Source organism: Zerene cesonia, chromosome 20, assembly GCF_012273895.1.
Source record: "Zerene cesonia ecotype Mississippi chromosome 20, Zerene_cesonia_1.1, whole genome shotgun sequence".
Lineage (NCBI taxonomy): Eukaryota > Metazoa > Arthropoda > Insecta > Lepidoptera > Pieridae > Zerene > Zerene cesonia.
The window spans coordinates 288,855-309,740 of NC_052121.1; the positions used below are offsets into that span (position 1 = coordinate 288,855).

The 20,886-nt window shown below is 33.2% G+C and overlaps 1 protein-coding gene across 1 annotated transcript in view; it reads left to right on the top strand.

Moving 5' to 3' along the window:
• The first annotated feature begins 13,627 nt into the window (after positions 1–13,627).
• Positions 13,628–20,886, top strand: part of LOC119834811 (nuclear receptor-binding protein homolog) — a 52,516-nt gene continuing 45,257 nt past the window's right edge. Inside the window, exon 1 of the mRNA XM_038359322.1 lies at positions 13,628–14,094. Coding sequence (XP_038215250.1) covers positions 13,969–14,094 — 126 coding nt within the window. The 5' untranslated portion in view covers positions 13,628–13,968. The remainder of the gene's footprint in view (positions 14,095–20,886) is intronic.

Genomic DNA, 20,886 nt, shown 5'->3' on the forward strand with positions numbered 1-20,886 from the left:
ACTGAAGCATGCCTAGTTAGTTGCATTCACTGAACTATGAATATTATGGCATTAATGGCCGCAATAATTAATGATTCTCAAATTAACATATGCTCTCAGCGGATCTATACAATACCTACCTACTACGCACAAACCATGCGTTCAGACTTCACTATGGTTCAAATAGGCAATTAAGGCCTATAAAATCATTCATATCATGTGTGTAAAATATCACTTATTAATATAGAACCGTCTTATTTGAAGATAGTATTCTTATTATCACATAGGTATAAAATAAAAATAAAGTAATATTAGCCGCTTGCCTCCGCTTCGCTCGGACTGACCAGGGATTAAAAATACCCTATGTCATTGCTGAATAGTGACTTTAATACTTCATTTTACTCCAAGGATTAACCCTTACAAACTTATAAAATTAAAAGCTATGTAGAATCTTTATTTTTATAATATCATAATATTCGTTTAGATATAAACATAAACAAAAGTATGCCAAGGACTATGATTGCCACACATAAAAGGATCATGAAGCGCTGTAAAATATCAAACACAATAGTTTGCTTGAAAAAGCAAAGTCCTTTATGCTCCAGAGCCGGAAATGGGATTCCCGCTATATGCGTTTGGGATCAGCGCACATACAGACGCAAAAGTATGAAAATATTCACTGCTATGTGTGATACGAAAGCATTTCAGGGAAGAACAATTGTGCCTATAACGTTATAATGTATTAAAATGAAGTAAGGTTGAATAAAAAAAGAAATATGTTCCCACTACTGGGACACAGGGCTCCTACGAGAGTTGGGGCCACAATCAATCACGCTGGGCAACTTTTTCATTCTTTGACATGCCGGTTTCCTCACGATGTTTTCCTCCACTGTTTGAATAATACATAGCGTTAAGCGTTTAAATAATACATAGTCGGTAGTTATCATACATTGAACCGGTAAGACTCCAACCATAAATGTAGAGTATAGGTTTGGAGTCTAACTGATTTCTGGTTTGGTCTCAAGTGTGAGCTCATCCTAAGTGTCGATAGTCGATAACAGCATGTCGTAAAGAGTGCGACATTAAAGTCCACCGCACACTCATCTCGGTGCAGAGTGAACGAGCTCGGATGCAACAGAAGCTGATGCATGGCTCGCGTTTACGGCTGTATGGACTACAAAAAGTAAAGTGCTTGGAGACTGGTACATAGAACATCCTATACATATGTTACGACTGAGAGCATTGTGTATATCGATGATAGAGTACGCAGTCGCAGGAATGACCCGGAACTTTTTTGCATGGTTCCCTTTCCCGTGGGACTTTCGGGATAAAAACTGTCTCATTTCCTTTTTCGGGTCTCAAACTATCTGAATACTAAATTTTATTCAAATAGGTTTAGCCATTCCCAGCACATGTGACGAGATCATTCTCGCTAAATCTCTTACGCTCAAATATTCTTTGAAGATCTATGTGACATGGAGATTAAGGCAATTATAAATAAAAAAATAAGATTTCAGCTTAAAAACAAGTTAGCCAATGCAAGCCAATGTATAATACGGCAAAATAAATGTACGGCGGTAAGTGTATTCTGAATATATAAAAAACATCAATTATTCAAACACTATACTCCAACTCAAACACTCCAGTTCAAACATTTGGCGATATTTTCCCGTTATTTTCGTAGTTCATCTATCTTTTAAGACATAAGTAATAAAAAATATAAATTGTACGTTGTAAAGAAATTTTCCTTAAGTGATTTATATGCTTTTATAATATTTAAATTATCTTTCATGACAATCCAATAACACATTATTTTCCCAAAAGTGAATTAATTTAAACATAAAAACATAGCTCCATTAAATTTAGCATGTCTAGAATCGCGACTCCCAAATATCTAATAAATTATTTAAATAACAGAGCTAAGTGATATAGACTGTACATTTGAGTAACTTTATTCATCACGCTAAATTGATCGCGAGATATATAATACAAAAAGACGACTTTTCGTTATTTCGTTCGCATGTATGGAGTGATTCAATAATAACACTTAGTTCCAATACCTTCCATAAGTGTAATACTATCCATTTTAATATCTCACAAATATTTAACAAGGATTGGGAAGTAACCAATATACACCTATTCAAAATAACAGATTCGAAATTCGAATGTAATATTATAGTTCTTTTTTTATTGTGATAATATTTATGGCCAGTCTAAGTTTACTCATTATTATCAAATCTCAATGTAAATTACTGGCAATTTATTAATCAATATCAGTTTGGGAGATTTTTTTATTTGCAATGTAATTGTTTTTTTTTTTTGCGAATTCAAATAAATAGCTACTATAAGAACTGTATACAAGGATAGGGAAGACTTGATGCAACGTATATTTGAGTAATTTTGATCCATAATCTTTACCTTTTCATAAATGGTACAGCAAAGTTAATTGGGTACTCCTCCACAGCAAAAGTCCATTAAAAATTATGTCTCCTAAATATTATTCTCCATATCTATTGTTACATGACATAAAACTTTATTACACTGCAAAGGCGTCAGTTATAGGTTTTATTTCTGATAACTCCGCGCCACCGCTCGCTTTGATGGAATCTTTGAAATTCGTTCGTGTTTTTTCTAAAATGCATGAGATGTAACGTGTTTATTGTGTAAACATTGATGTTTTTGTCTCTCGGTTTCTGATCTTTTTTTCTAAATTATAGGAGATGGTGCGTAAATATTGAAGGAAAACCCACTCAACTATATAAAGGCGATAGGGAAAAACAAAAGAAAGAACTCTATTAAAACTCAAACATTTATTTATTCAATTAGACTTCTTATAGAAGCACTGATGAATCGTCATAACATAATTTTAACATTTACCACCGGTTCGAAAGAATTAAATTATCTAAGAAGTCCTCAAACATACGTAGTGAAATAATAATGTTTTACGTTAATCTCTTAAACAACTAAACCTGCTTGTTGCTTCACAACTTTCACTTACACAGGCTGTTTTAGAAGAGCAGATACTCTTGCAAACATTTCTCACTCCTTATCTAATCCAAAACGTAGATAAAATAAGCAGTATGGTTCTATCCCCATCGGATAGCGAGTGATGGCCCATAACGCAGCTCTAAACCCTACGTGCGTCGACTAGCAATCTGTCAACAATATAGCTCTCACTTGTCGGTTTATATCTTTATAATAAACTTTAATGGCGCTATAACCGTTATTCCATATTCTATTTTTTATTACGCACACACAGATATTTATAAGTAATGTTGCTTTTATTGTATCTAGCTACGTACGACCTTATCTTTTATTTATAGGTTGAAGCGATGCTATAAGATATATAAGTTAAAACCAGTTTTAAAAACAATATTAGAGTTCTCTCTTCTTCAATATGTCATAAGTTATATTATCGCTTTTAGGATTATATCTGAAAACATGTTTAGGTATGAAAATACCCTTCTCATTATTTTTTTTAACTAAAACAACTTAGAATACTCTATGCCCACTACAGTTAATACAACTATTCTTCATAAACGTTGAACCGCTTTTAAATTGTTAGAACTAGACAAGATTTAAACGGACCCATTCGCGAAGCACCAGATTTCAAATAGAAGCATGAAATTCTGTTCACCCAGTCGAAACATCTGAAGTAACAAAGCCAAATAAATACAATCGAAATGATAACCTACTTGTTTTCGTTTGTAAAGTCCGTTAAAATATGGAACAATGATGATTATAAACTCAGTAAAAAGAGATTTAACTAAACAATAAAAGTGTTGAGTTATATCGTCCCAAATTGCCATAATTTTCAATATTGTAAGAAAGTCCGTCGCACGCGAAATAATACAAATGTGCATATGTGATATGAAACAGCGAATATTGAATTCTCGAGTAATACAAAATGAAACTTAGTAACATGAAATAAAATTGGTATTAAAATACAAAACGCAATTTGAAATAAAATAGATCTATATACACACATTAAATAACGTTTTTGATCTAGGCATTAAAATTCTTTTAATTTCCCTTTTGAAATTTGATAGTTTTAGTTTGAGTATTTCCAAAAATACCTAAAAAGCATTACAACAAATCTATATGTTTAACCGACTTCAAAAAAAAGGAGAACGACCTGATAGACCACATTCGCCCTTCTTCACGAAAACAAATGTTCCAGAAAATTTATTTATTTAATTTATGTAAGTTAGCTAACAATTATTTAAACCAACACAAAAACGTAAAAGAAAAATCAAACAAATTAGCACATATAAATGCAATAATTTATTAATGGCTAACACTGCTTGAATCAAAACAAAAGAAAAAAAACGTTTATGAAAAATAGAAAATTAAATTTCAAATGCAAATCAACAACAACAGACTACATAAAGTTTTAAATACTGTTTTAAAAAGCAGACATTTTAACGTCTGCCAGTACTTCGGATGTGTCACAGTTCACTGTTCACCTTTGGCGGGAAGTTATAAAATAATTTTAGCCTTTTGCGAGAACATGAAAGCCAATGGTGGCTCAGTGGTGGCTCAGTGGTAAGGACATAGGACTTCAAAATTTATAAGTCGGGGGTTCGAGACCAGGCGAGCGTGCAGGAAATAAATTGATTTTTCAATTTATCTGCACATGTGAATTTCATCACCACTGCTCGAAACGGTGAAGGAAAACGTCGTGAGGAAACTGGAGAATCAAAAATTCTATATGTGACCTCTGCCAAGCCGCACTTGGCCAGCGTGGTGGATTATGGCCTGAACCCTCATAGGAGGCCTGTGTCCCAGCAGTGGGAACATATATGGGCTGATGATGATGATGATGATGAAAGCCAATAGAGCTTGATGTGACGTCAGAGAATGAATGCGCATGAGATTTCATTTGTGTTAAGACGAAGCAGTTTCTAAACACTTTCTTAAAAAGGAAAACGTTACGAACGTTGTATTGCGTTATTAATTACGCATAAAACTTATAGAGAAATGAATTGCTCTTATGCAATTCCATGACTATGGAATATAACCTTATCATTGACAGAGTAAAACAGTGAGTCGCAATTATTGGAGACTAGCAGTTCGCTCCGGCTTCGCCCGTGGTACGTATATAGCCTATGTCACTCAGCGAAGTTGCAGTATTCTATTAGTGGAAGAATTTTTAAAATCGGTCCAGTAGTTTTTGAGTTTATCGATTACAAACAAACAAACAAACAAACAAACAAAAATACAAATTCTTCCTCTTTATAAGATTCGTGTAGTAGTTATTAGTATTTATGTAAAAATATTCTAAGTAGTAAACAACATTCGTTTCAAATTGAAATAAATATTGTTTAGTAGTTTTACGTATATAATAGCAATATACCTAATGCATTGCTTTTTAAAAACCAATACGAGCATTATCGTTACAGCTTAATATGTTCTCAAATGTTATTGATATTTAATTCGTCCTCAACTATTAAGTCTAGCAGAGCTGTAAAACTGAAAATTTTAGCAATGAATTCGCTCTTATTTTCTGTATCATTGGATTGAAAATTGCTTGTATTTTGTACCATTCAATTTGATGCCCCATAACTTCTTATAACTGCGATGAAGACTGCACTATAATTGTCTATTATTGTTCAAGTATGCACAATGCTGTCTAAATGCGTTTTAGATTCAGTTTTCTGTATGGGAATAGATTTATTTAAATCCCTTTTTAAACGAATCATAAAATTTAAGTACGCGTCTCTATTTGAGTATGTTCTTTAATGAAAAAAAATCCTGTTTACGTAAGGAGCATAGGTAAGGAAAAAATGCAGCAAGGTATTTTGATAAATTTAAAATATATAATAAATAAACTAAATATTAACTAAATATTAACTGAATATTAACTAAATATTAACTAAATATTAACTGAATATTAACTAAATATTAACTAAATATTAACGAATTTCTCATTGTAGACCAAGTGGAAATCTTCAGTCGCCCTGAATAAAAACTGCTTACAGCGATTACTTAAGGCGATATTATAGTTCCATATATGCCTTAATTAAGATGAAATAATTAATCATTGCCGCTTAAAACATTGTCATTATAAATATAGATAACAGTTACTTGCGACTTTCGGCCAAATTTTAAAGGCAACTTATCCCTAATCCTCTGCATTTACAATTAAGCATATAGATACATGCCGAACTGAGCAGTGGGATCTTGGGCTTATATAATATCTTTATAAATATCTGTATATTCACATATCAATACAATAGAACATAAAATTGAAAATTTGCATGTAATAATACAGAATAACACGCATTAGAAAGTTTCTCGGTTTGTTATAAAAGTTTTTAGGAACCCCACTATTCCTTCATTTCGCCAATATAGGTATCTTAACTATAGTCAAGCATGAAAATATAACTCCAACGAACTTTCTCTCATTCATAATACTATTGGCTGCTATTATCCATTCTTGTATTGGGCAAAAATACCAAAGATATCAGAACTTTATTGAAAGACCTCAAAGCAGGTCTAACTCGGCACAGTATAATACAAATTTCCATTGTTTCCCAAACCATTCTTGCTAAGAAATGGGAAAAACATAACTAAACTAATTTGTTGTATTCATTGCGACTAACAAAGTTACTTTCTGACAGCCAAGGGCCATGTTTTTCGGTTTCATCATTAATTTCCCTCACCTCATTAACCTCACCAAGGAGGTCTCATGAAAGAATTATTCCTCATGCGGTAAGTAGGCTGGAAGAATGATTTAGCGATACTCGTACCTACGCAGCTAGGTCTCGTATATTTTGGATAATAAGTATGTAATACTATTATGTTATCTGTGGTAATACCTATAATGGAAGTAGAAAATATAACATGCTTCTAGATGTGTGAGAGTATTGTTTTTTAACTTGCGCGAAAGATTATTTAATTATTAGAAGATGCACACGAGAAACTGCGCAGTAGAAATAGGAATACAAATACAAATGCTAAATAGTTACAACACGGTACTTAGGACTTTGTGATTTCTCTTTTATTCAATTATATTTATCCCGATGCGACGTTTTGAACACTTTATAAGGGTCACGATCGAACACTTTTATTGTATTTGTATAATTTATGCTATAAAAATCTCTCCATGTACCCGGACTAAGCGGTTCGACTCTACATTTTTTATTCGAACCGCAAGGGACTGGAACATCCTTCCTGAGTCTGTGTTCCCTGACGAGTATAATCTGGGGATCTTCAAAAATAGACTGAACAGGTACCTCCTAGGGAAGCGCGCTCCATCTTAGACTACATCTACGCTTACCAGCAGGCGAGATGGTAGTCAAGCGCTTCCCTATCCCACAATTAAAAAAAAAACATCTAGTTTTAAAATGTATAAAATACGCGAATCAACTTATTTGTCCCCCTTGCTCATGTACTGAGGAAAATTGTATATAATAATTATAAATTGTACACAATCACTGTCATCATTTTAGAGATGAGTTAGTAGCATAATTCAGACAGCAATATCTTTTTGGACCAACTTAAAAATGTTGTAAATTGTTGTTTTAAAAAGTTTTAAACTCAAATGAAAAAACACTTCCGCATTCGGTCGGAAAAGATTTGTCACTTTAGTCAATTCAAAGCTAAAACTACTACTTTACAACAACCATCTAAAATAAGTTTCCCGGGTGGCTGGCAGAGTTCCAGCGCTCACTGCAAGGTACCTGCTGTAAGTTATCATTTAAAGCCTAGTGTTTGCAGTCGGTAGTTACGTTTAAACGAGGCTTTGCACTGGCTCCAGTCCAAACGAGGCATATTGTTCTTATTACTGACTCGAATGTTATTTCGGCTATGAATCGGAAACTGTTAATGTAGGCTTAGTGCGAGATTATTTTGAACGAATAAAAAGTGACTTAATTAACATGAAGTGATATTATAATATAGTGATATTATTGTTATTCAAATATGACATCATATTAATATTCCATGTTCCGTTGTTTACTTACTTAAAATAGGTACGTAAAATATATATAAAAATAAGCAAACTGTTATTAAGTGTTAAAAAAATTAGTGGTACATCATAGTCCTCTTTGAAATGAGGGACCATAGATGGACTATGGTCCCCTTATATTTACTCATACCTCATATGTAAATTCTTTATGATAAATTTTTCTGTATTGAAACATCTCTCCTACATCTATGCACTAAAAAGCCTGGTTCTGCACCAGGCTTTTCAATTATCCTTATAAACCAAATACAATGGTATAGCTCATTAAATTCCTGTGCTGTAGAATGTGCACACTTCGAGGAAATTTCATTGTCCAACAGAGAATAAAATTATTTCAAAGACCGATGGATAACGTACATTTCTGGACGATTTAAATCCCAGTTTTCGCCCTTGAATTATATTATTCAATATGATATTTTTAAAGGAATATAATCAGCATTTTAAAATTCATCACAATAATGAGAATGATCTCAGATTTTTCCAGAAAAAAATTAATAACCCTAATTAATACAAACTGATGTATCACTTACCATTTCGCGACATTTGAGCTAACTAATTCACTGTAAATTAAATATAACGGATATAACCAGATAAACCCATCACCAGACAGAAAATATTGCTCTGTAATGTATCCCTTGTCAGATTATAACATACAGGATTGATAGGACATCATAAGGAAAAGCTGAAGATATTAGCTGCCCTTTATCCCGATCCTGACAAACTCTCCCCTGTTATTCATAAAACTGTATTACAAACCGACATGTGACCAGAATACGAAATATATACGAAGCTGCAACAAAACAGCGGAAACCGAAACTTCTGGAAAATATGACGAATTGAAAACAATTTGTTACCCACAAATAACAGGAAAAGCTTACAAGCAAAAAAACTTACGGAACTCCAGTCACAACTTCTTGAATACGATATTCGCTTCGAAAATATGAGGACAAAGTTATAATGAAATACTCGTGGAAGGTAACTGCATAATGATATACTGTTATTACGTCAATGGAGGAGATTCATTACTTTCGATGAGTTGAAGTGTATTTATTCGTTATAAATAATGTATTCAGCGATTGTATTGTTGTGTACTAGTTTCTACGTATATAAAAAACAAGTTATATTTTGTATTCACTTCTTGACTACTTATCAGTTGAGAAATTTTGAAAGATTAGAAAAATTTGATCACGAGACGGGATTCGAACCCGCGTTTTTTGCCAAACCGTAGCAACGCCTAGAATCTCGGCCACCCGTGATTCCGGGCCTCGTGATCAATATTTTTCTATTTTTAAAAAATTTCTCATTTATAAAGCATTTCAATGCTATAAAACTTCAAAATTAAATAAAAAATTTATACTTATTAGTTATTATCCTTATAGAAACATGAGAAACATATTTTTCTAACAGTGGAAGCAAACTCATACTCTCAAAGGCATCAGTCACCAACCATTTCATTGTTGAATTGACGTTTAATAATTTCATAACTCATGTGACTCAAACCTCTTTTCCAACAAGAATCAAGCCACACACACACACAAAATTAACATAATTACACACACAATTAACCACATCACACACACAATAACTTAACAAGAACGAAATAAGGCTTTATTTAGTACATTAGAAAACAATTTGACGAATTACCTCGTAATTTTGGTTGTAGGCACCTACGATGAAATTCGTCTAGACTTTAGATACTATTTCGTAGAAGTTTTTGTCTTCATATCTTTAAAAGGACAATTTTAACCATTTAGGTTCATAATCGTTATAATAAAGACATTGTACTCTAATGCTTTGTAATACGATTATTCAAAATATGTCAGAGTAATTTTTATTATTTTACTTTGTGCGGTTCAAAGGTGTTTGTGTTCACAATACAGATAAATCATGGCATTATATAACCGTATCTTAGCTTAGGGCTAGATATGTGAAGTATGTCATAACTCTATTTTAATTACCTCAATTTTAATTAAATCTTAGTTGTTGAAGACGATCATTAAAACCATAATTATTATATTCTAGATTCATAAGCCTAGACGAAACCTACTTTAATTTCTATAACGTTAACATAAATGAGTTGACATAATTATTATTTCGCAACGCGTGACACGCATGACGTCACGCTAATCTCATCTTCACGGGTAGATCAAAGCTACAATTAGCTAAGCACGCAACATCCATAGTGCCGAAATTGTAATGATTAATGTTTTACGTGCTCAACTTTCATATAACTCTTATTAACTCTTTGAATTAATGTACTTATCTATTTATTTGCTTATTATAGTGATATATATTTATATTAAAAAAACGACGAAAATAGAAAACTATTTCCATTTAACATTGTCACTAGACACTGTATACGAGTAGTTTATTCTTTATAGCTGAAGGATCATACTCCACAGATAATATTATGTCATCGAATTCTAGTGCGAATATAAAATTATCGTAAAAAAAAACAAATAAAGAAGTGTAGCTTAATGTTTTTTTTTTATATTTTTATAGGCACAAATTAAATGTTTTAAATTTTTAAATTTGCTATGTTGTATTATATACTGATACAAAAAAAAATTGAAAAATACAGTATTCGTGAGATTCTAAACTTATAAGTTTTTAATGTTTTCGCTCAATAACTACTTGACCGATTTCAAAATTGTTTCACCATTAGAAAACTGCATCTTCACTGTAAGACATAGACTGTATATTATGTACCACAGACGTACCCAGGGCGGACCGCTAGTAGTTTGGGTCTAATTACAATAACAGCAGTAATCATTTTTGCTATAAATTATGTTCAACACATTGGAAATATACAAAAAAAGTCTGGTAAAGCCAAGTCTTTTTGTATTGAGTCTATTTGCAACGATTTTTTCTTTGATATGAAAGTAAAGCGAAGTATTAAAAGTGTTAAAAGCTACTGCCGTTCGACAATAAGAAAGCCTCTATGGAAAAAGTGGGCAAAACAATAGAGAAACTGTGCTCACTTGAAGAAATTATTACATCAACCAAGTGGTTACAGTTTTCTTTTACTTAGGTTAGTCGTTGGCGTAACACTCCACTTCTGCTCACGAAATGTACAAGTACCTTCGTCCATTATTGAGTTTGTCGCATTCATACAAAGTCTTTCTGAGTGCTGGAGAAAAGAACAATGGATGAACTTATGTGCGATATATTAGATTATCAATGTAAACTACACTAACTTTGATTGTACTACTTATTTTTATATTCAAAATATACAATCATGGATTATTATTAAACCATTATTTGGAACCTATGTAAAAATTACATTTTTATTAAAAACTAGCTGCGCCCCGCGGTTTCACCCGCGTAAGTCCGTATCCCGTAGGAATATCGGGATAAAAAATAGATGTTGGCCGATTCTCAGACCTACCCAATATGCTTACCAAATTTCAGAGGAATCGGTCAAGCCGTTTCGGAGGAGTATGGCAACGAAAACTGTGACACGAGAATTTTATATATATAGATTAGACTAAATTTAATAATTATCCACAAACAACTTAAACGCCTTCAAATTGTCAAAAATATACAAAATTTAAATGGGGCTACTCAATTGGTAACAGCTTTCAAATAAAAAAAATCATCAAAATCGATCCCTCAATCTAATATTATCTGACACAAACACACAAGTTACCTAAAATAAAAATACACAAAGTATATTTCGTATATACTTTGTGTATTAAGTACCTCTTTTTTTTTTAAGTCAGTCAGTCAGAAATCATTTGAAAATTGCCTAGTACTACAAACAATAGTAATATTAAATCAAGTTTACTAACCTAAATTGGTTAGTGAGCTGTATAAAATATAAATGATGAAATAAACTCCCTATTTGCCTGTTCATTTTCAATTTTCGTACATTTTCAGCTTTTCTCTCATATTTCCAAACGTGAAAAACGAAACTGCGTTAAAACGAAACGCCCACCGTTTTATCCAAACACACGTATTTCGTTTATATGGGGTAAAATAATTTAATTATCAAACCTACCTGACTTTATTAGCAGGGTTTTTGCGAAAAATTGTTAAAATCGTTTCACGAAAGCTTTCACCATTCACGATATCGTTATAAAGAAAAGAATTTATCTCGTTAATTATGATACACTTAATGACGTGCTGCATAAACGGGAATACCGGAATCGTGTTAAATCTAGGAATTGTATGAAATATAGACGATATACATTCCCTGGGAGTTGTATGTAATTACCATTTGTATTAGGAAATGTATAAAACAAACGCTCTCTGTAAATAAAATGAATAACACACGTGCTAATATGTAAAAAGTTAAAGCGTTTGTTTATATCTTTGAGCGCGCTAATCTATACTAATATTAGAAAGCTGAAGAGTTTGTTTGTTTGTTTGAACGCACTAATCTCAGGAACTACTGGTCCGATTTGAAAAATTCTTTCAGTGTTAAATAGCCCATTTATTGAGAAAGGCTACATATGTACCACGGGCGAAGCCGGGGCGGACCGCTACTTTAATGATATAATAATTTAATGATATGTATGATAAGTGTTATCTACGTGATCATGGAGTGCTATAGACTCGCTCCCCACTATAGACCATCGCCAAAGCCGCGGCGACCGACAAGTATCATATTACAGTTAATTATTGGTAGATTTTGAAACAATTATTCGACAATCGACACATATCTTCCTCGCATTTCTTCTCACTTTTATAAACGGATGTTAACTTCAGCTTTACAAGTACTGATAACGATTGTCAACCATGACAGGTAAACCGACATGCCCAAGTATCAAAAGTTCGACATGACGTGAAATCTGCCAACCCGCACTTGGCCAGTGTTATGGCCCGAACGCTCACAGAAGGCCTGTGTCTCAGCAATGGAAACATGTATGGGCTGAAGATGATGATGATGATGATGATAAGAATAGATAAATATATAAAAAATCTAAGGTAGGTATGTATGGTGTTATTTCAATTACAGAGGTCAATAAAATTTACTGGTTGTTTCAGTTGAGAGAAGTAACTAAGACGACAGATAACATAATACCATATTACTAAGACGATAAAAAGGGAAGAAAGAAACCAAGATATAGAGCATTGCTCAGTCCCACTAACAGAGGTAATTCTGTGCCAAAGTGTTGGGTCCTGAGTATGAGTTCCAGTTATGAAAGTTTCTCAATAGCTAGGTCCCACTCTACTCACACAAACATGTATCAATATAAATATATGAAAATGCGCCATGCGAGCTCGTGATATATTTGTGGAAATTAAATTACATCTTTATCTAACATAAATCATAAGCAACGAAAATTATTTTTTATCAATTATATTATACAATTGCGATGCAAAGTTCACCCGACATCTAGTAGAAAAAAATAATTTAGACCTTATGGGGAAATTTAATAGTGCGACATCTATGAACAACTATAGAAATCAATGAAACGAAACTGAACCTAGAAGTTTTAATGTATTAGCACTAGATGTTACTTTAACGAAAGTGTTAAATTACAATAACTTTTTTCTTATATTCAATATAATATTAACACTTATTAAGCATTTTAAATACAATTCTGATACCTGGTATATATAATAAGTAATAAAAAAAGAAAAGTACAAAGTATCGTATAAAATTCGCTATATTCTATAGTCTATAGTTCATATTTCGTACGTCGATGAAAAAGTGAATGTTAGTCTATGGTATATTTGTGTCGGACAGAAATACGTCGAGAGTTTCGCCGGTGAACGATTTATTTCAATTAACATGAGTGAGCTCACTAGAGAACTTGCGTTGTATCGCTGTTTATAGAGAAATCTGTGAACTTAATTATTCGTAGAACGGAACCATTTAAGCGAGTGCTGCGTAACAAATAATGGATTGGTATGAAACAGTGACGTCTCGACTTGCAACCTTGGTTATGGTTACAAGAAAAAGTGTATTTTGAAAATATTTCCAAGTGTTTTCTTAGAGAAAACGTTTCGTGAGATAGAAGTCGACTGTGCGTTTGTTGAGTTTGTTGTTGTGTTTTTGCGAATTTGGTGTTATGTCGGGCGGCAGGAGCATCGACAAGGAGCGCAAGTCGCCCAGAGAAAGTGGGGAAGATTCTGAGGATGAAAGCGAAATCCTGGAAGAAAGTCCCTGCGGTCGCTGGCTGAAACGACGGGAAGAGGTAAGCAGTCCCTAATTACATTATATATTGATGTTCTATGTAAACCAGGACAAGAGTGTCATCAGCTGATTAACTTCATGCCAGTAGGAACATTAATGAGACGTAATATGTTTTGTCCTTCGTAAGATTTGAACATTATTATTATCTAGGATTCATAGTATTGATTTAATTTGGGTTTGAATATTGAATTTATGCTAATAAACGATTTACTAAATTATCAGTTTTAGCCTTGATTTACAAGGTTATATTATTTAAATAGGTGATAATGAAAAATTTTAAGTGACCACTACTACAACATGGCCATATTTGAGAAATATTAAATGTTTACATTGCAAAGTTATTGTTTGTTAAAAGCTTCTGATGATAAATATTTATAGTAAACATAATAAAAACATTATCAATCAATGCATTCATCATACATAAGGTAAATCTTAAAATATACTCTTGTTATGAGAATGTTTTCAATGGAACATAAGTTTAAGTGCTATTTACTTTATGAAGTTGAAAATATAGTTTATTTTCTATAAATGCTCAGCAAATCACAGCTCATTTTATTATTAATGCACCAGTAGCAATCAATATTATATCTTTTCTTTCTAATAATACACATAACATACTTGGTGCAACTATTTTTATTTACAAAACTCTTATCTATACTAATATTATGAAGCTGAAGAATTTGTATATTTTATTGCACTAATCTCTGGAACTATTGGTCCGATTTGAAAAATTATTTCAGTGTTAGATAGCCCATTTATTGTGGAAGGCTATATATGTACTACGGACGAAGCCGGGACAGACAGGTGCTAGTGCAGTAATAAGCAACAGTTATTTCCGTGAGATACTCATTTGTGTATTGTTATCAAGGCAGTATAATACAATTATACATGTAGTTGCTGGGATAAATGATAAATTTAAAATTTTACATAGGTTCTTATTAAAAAAGTAAGAATTGTGAACTTAAGAAGATCATATTTTAGTACAATAATGAGTTGTATTTTACATTAGTGACTTACCATTGGCAGCTTTTCTTTTTTTATGCCATAATTAGCAAAATCCTAAAGCTGCATTCAGAGGGCTTACGTCTCTGTAAATGAAATTCTGCAAAAATTACCAACTTTAAAAGCTCTATAAAGGAGGGACTGGGAAGGTTGAGCAATAGGATTGTCTGCATAGTCAAGTTTTTTCCACTTCCTTAAATTTTCTTTTGATTCCTATGTGTATGAGAATATTCAAAAAAATAAAAATTGGCCTATGACACTCTAGCTTCCAATTTCCACACACAAAAAATCACATCAAAGATTGCTTTGTGGCGACATGAATCAAAAACATACATACTTGCTCACTATGATATTGGTAAAATTTTTGTATGACATAGCGGGCAATTGGTTTGTCCAATAGTAAACAATCACCAACCCATGAACATTTGAATAGGTAGTGCCTATGTGAATGCACTGCAATATTAAGCTTATCTTAATTTTAATCTATTCATTTTATGTATATCTTTTTCTTATACTTCTAGTAATATCTTATATGTTTGGTATGTCTGTAATAAACTCACTATTGCTACACACACTACATTTCTCACTCCTATTGGTTATAATGTGATGATGTATTGCCTACTAGTAGCCCACCTGCTTGCCCTATCGTATATAATATATATACTCTATAGCACTCAGGGATCACATACAATAATTAAAGAATTTTTAAAATCATTCCAGTTGTTCCAAAGCTCTAGATTCAATTTTGACCTAATTCAAAGCATATATTGCATATATTGGGTGACAATACAAATTTAATGAGTTTATCTTATTATCCCGATTAGGATCACCTAAATGAAATAATATCTTTACATTTATTCTGTATAATATAAATGAGCAAATGAGATAATTTAGTTGATAGAATTGATATGTATGTGAATAGATTGATAGAATTTCATCAAACTGTGATTTCTTTTTTGATTTATTTTTAATTTAATTGTACTATTTAATGGTATATAAGTATTTTAATTTAGCCCTGTTGATTGAGTGAAGAAATTTAAGTTTACATAATGATAAATTATTAATGTCAAGTAGAAATGTTTAATTAATGAACAATTGAAGGCATAACACAATGTTTAAGAGATGTAATTAAAAAGCAATTGTTGGTTCGCCCGACTTTCCCTGCGTCGGTCAGTGACCGCCGATTCGGCGTTTGCGCAACCAAAAATCACTGTCACTTTCTAAGCTAGACTCATTTATCATGATTGCGAATAGCTTGTTCATCCATCAATATAGGTATAGGCATCGGCTGCTATATCCCAACATTCTAAAATGAATTTTATTGTCTATGGTGTAAGGATTAGTGTGGGTATTTGCCAGTTCTCCGTGGTGTGAGGAAATTTCTGAACTGGGACTGCACAAACGCTTCAAAAGTATTTGTGCAGGCATTTGGCAATATCAAAGTCCTGTGAGTCCATTCAAGGAATATGTAGATTTGGTACGTACCTAACTATGTCTGCTCTTTGATTCTCGACCCAATGTGACAAATAATTTATCACACTACTATACATACTCGTTCATTAACTTATGGTCGGACATACGGTCATACAGCAAACTTCTATCGTTTGTAGGAAAGTACGTGATTCGGAAAATATCACCAACTTAGCATTTATAATCTCCACGTATCTCTAGTTTAGTATTCAAAGATATTGTCTCTGCTTTCTCTTATTTATTAGTGGGTCGAGTCATGGGCTCAGAGATTTATTTCGATAATTACGGGCCGATTTGCATTCTCACCGGGACAGTACTCGGCATGGGAATCGAACGACCTTTAAGCGTAGCTACGATAGAATTACAAATGCGACATACAGTATACACGTATGATGCTTAAGATACGCTTATAAGGCCCGACTTATTGCAACGAGATCTAATCACCTATCTACATGATCTATTTAAATATATTAAAGGCAAAACCGACACGACAAAAAAAGACGGATTTTTTTTTTCGATGGAATGGTTGGCATGAAAAATGTCCTGATCCAGAACATTTTATTGTGCAAATACTTGAAGGATTGTAAATCGTTCAAATTCTCAAACCTTAATGTTCAAACCTTATGCCATAGCGAAGGATACGTAACTTCAATATTTGTTCCTCGTACTTCGAGAAGTGTAAATTTATTAAGACAACCATCTATATTCCGCAGATATGATGATGATGTTTGACCAATTAATCCTACTTATATTATAAACGTGAAAGTTTGTAAGCATGGATGGATGGATGTAAGGATGTTTGTTATTCTTTCAAGCGAAAATAGCTTATCGTATCTGTAGGTAATTTGGCACAGATATGTATTATAGCCTGGATTAGCACATTAGCTACTTTTTACCCGGGAACCACGCGAGTGACAGCCGCGGGTAATAGCTAGTTGCAGCTAGTAAACAATAAAAGTAAACAATAAAAAAAGGAAATCAAAATTTTTCACAAAACACAATATCACAAAAGCGAATACATTCCTAAAGCTAATAATATGTAGTTACATAAAAGTTCGATACGAATACAACAGAAGGTCACCGATCGTCGCATGTGACGACTCCAGAAGCAATATTCAAATTGGGTTTGGGGAATTCATCAATAAACATTATGTTGGAAGTCGTCGCGAGTGAGCTGATGTTCATGGGACGACGTAATTTCGTCGTTAGGCGTCTACTTTCGACTCTCCTTCATTTATATTCAAATTAATCGATTAGAACCGTTTGCTGTTTTTTATGAGGAATGTTGTGCAAAATGTTTTCAATTTTACCACATATAAGTTTATATAAATATGTATATATTATTTCTTATATATAAAATTCTCATGTCACAATGTTAGTTACCTTACTCCTCCCGTGAAGTATCCGGTTATTACATCGTTGCGGATTTCACCAATTAAGAGAATAAAGGCGTCAAGAACGGGATGAGAAATTCTAAAAATAAGCTACAAGTTAATAAACTCCTTTCTAACTGTCCAAAGCTCTTATCCACCGCCATCGAATCCACACGAGAGTCGAGACTATTCATGATTCATAATCGTTTCAATTTTTTGTTATCTTCGCTACTCGAAGATGAAATCAGCACCGACTGTAAACGCAATAAGTGCCACATTTGCGTGAATCTCGCGTGCTTTTTGTTATATTAGTGGGTCAGTGGCGCGTTTAGGGTCTACTGGTGTGCGAAAGTGAAAATTAATATGCTCATCCATCATTTGTAACTTCGATGGATGGTAGAAAGTTCAGGTTCGCTCAGAATTCACGAGTCGCGGTCGATGCTCTTTTAGTTCTCATACATCTGCTGTAATTAATTTTCGGGAAGCCATTACATTTCAGTTTACTTGGATATTCGATAATTAAAAACTAGTTACGTTACGAATGTACAGAAGTAAAAAGTTCAGTCATTATCCATTCTATTAACTAATTCATGTTTACAATTAATTGGCTGAGCGGGTTATTACGCCAATATTGATTTTAATCAATAGTACCTAAGCACCGGGCTATTTTTATCGACGTAAATATTGAAGCATTAAACCCGTCGTCATTGGATGAAACGGCTCCGTATCAAGTTATTATATAATATATGTGTATCCGACCGCGCGCCAGACCGGCTGCTATGATTAACATACTGCGAAGATGTTTCACACACTCCTCGGTAATACGACCAATAGAAATTAATAAGAAGCTGCAAGGAATCTGTGGAATTCCGTATTATATTCCGTGCTTGTTATAATTTTACGATTAATTATCATTTTAATAGTTTAGAGTTATCGCTTATCTCTCAAGTTTCCCATCATTAAAGGAATTTAAAATTACCAAATGGAGTCATTATATTTTAACAAGCTAAGTATAAAGACTATATTTCGGCTTTATTTTAAAAAATGAAGAGTGCACGCAAATTATGTAAATTAAACGTATAGCGTACATTATATATAATTACTTGTCGACCCAGCAAATGCTGTTGTGTCTTAATATTATCATAAAAATCGGTTTTATAAAAATCGGTCCAGCCGTTTCAGAGGAGTATGGTAACTAACATGGTGACACGAAAATTTTATATATATAGAGAGATTATTCAACATTATTGACGTCAGCCTACTCGGAAAAAGTGTTACATCCACATTAGCTGAACTTGTCATGGGTGAAATAAAACCAAGGAATCATTCACAGACTACATAAACGTCGGCTATTTAGAATACCAGTTCGTCAATATCGCTCATAACATCCAGAGTAATCGTTTCCATCCTGTCCCATCCCAGACCAAGCTTCTATAAATGAAATCGTGATCGCAATCTGCTGATCTGGCGATCATTTCGCGTTCGCGTCTGCGTGATCTGAGATCTCTACGTTCGTGGACGTATGACGCCTGTATCTTCGTAACAGCGGCGGTACACGCGACTTTGCAATTAGGTTATTTATTGCTGCCATAAAGTGTAAGGATGGGCTCTCAAGCAGAGAGCTAGGGGTATCTTATGGGCCCATCGATTAGATCGAACGATATTGTTCTTGTGGATAGTATATCTCACTTGTCTGTTTGTAAACCTAGGCTCATCTCAGATTGCACAATTGTTTTAGTAGTTCATCATCTGGCAAAGTGTAGATTACTAAAGAATTTAATAATGGAAATGAAATAATTAAATAAATTGAATACAATCCTTCATACCTCATCAGCAATCCAATTTCCCTGGCATTTCATTCCTTGAATACGAAACAGTTTGATCACGCCGCGTATTTTATATCTAAGTACCTAATTGAATAAATTATAATATGCACGAAACCTTGATGTCAAGATTATACGACATGAATGTTTTTGACCGTGAACCGATACCATCCAGACGAAAGCGTGTTCCGACATGTCCTATCGTGCTGTCGGCAGTGACGTCACCAGCTTCTAGTCAAATTACGAGACGAATGGACCATTACGAGGCCGCACACAAGACAACGACACCCGTAATGGTCAAGACAATTTAGAGTCACCATTTGATTAAGGCGAAAAAGACTTCTTACGGGAAGTCTATCTATTTACGTTGCGTATTCTCTTTACATACCTTCGTACGTAGAAATGATAAATTTATATTCAAAAATAAGTTTCATGCTATATAAATAGTTCTATAGACGACGAAACGTTTATTTGACCAAAACAAACATGAGCATTTCTGAACCTTAATCTTGCCCGTGAATATAACCGGATTATCACATTAACTTGTAAAATGTACCCATTTAGAAGAGATCAGATAGGACTGATAATTCAGATTTATCTCAGATTGTAGAAGATGTCGGTGGTTGATAAATATTTTTGCTATTTAAATTATTAGAAGGAAGAACAGGTTTTGATTCCAAAACCTTCTGCGCTATTCGAATTATCGCAGCAAGAAATGCAGTTTCGTACATAAACAACATTTCGCATAAATACCTACGTCTTTTATTTAATCCGCTATTTGAATAATTTGGTACCATTAAAAAAATGAACAACGGTGTACCGATTGTCCAATGTATACTATAATGGACGTCAATGACTCATTTGGGTCATAAATATTGACTACTGACTCCTCTATCTGCAATTGTTTATTTGAGAATAATTTGATGGTTTGTCCACATTGGAACTATTCTTATATGGAAGAGCAGCACAGTAACTATAGATACATTTCTGTAAACAAAAATGAAATATCGTCTTTGAATTCACAAGAGGCCACACATAAGTTATTTTCGATTATATACTTAGTCTGGCCATAAATACTGTTACACTTAATTATAAAAAAATATTACATTTGAATTTCGAATCTGT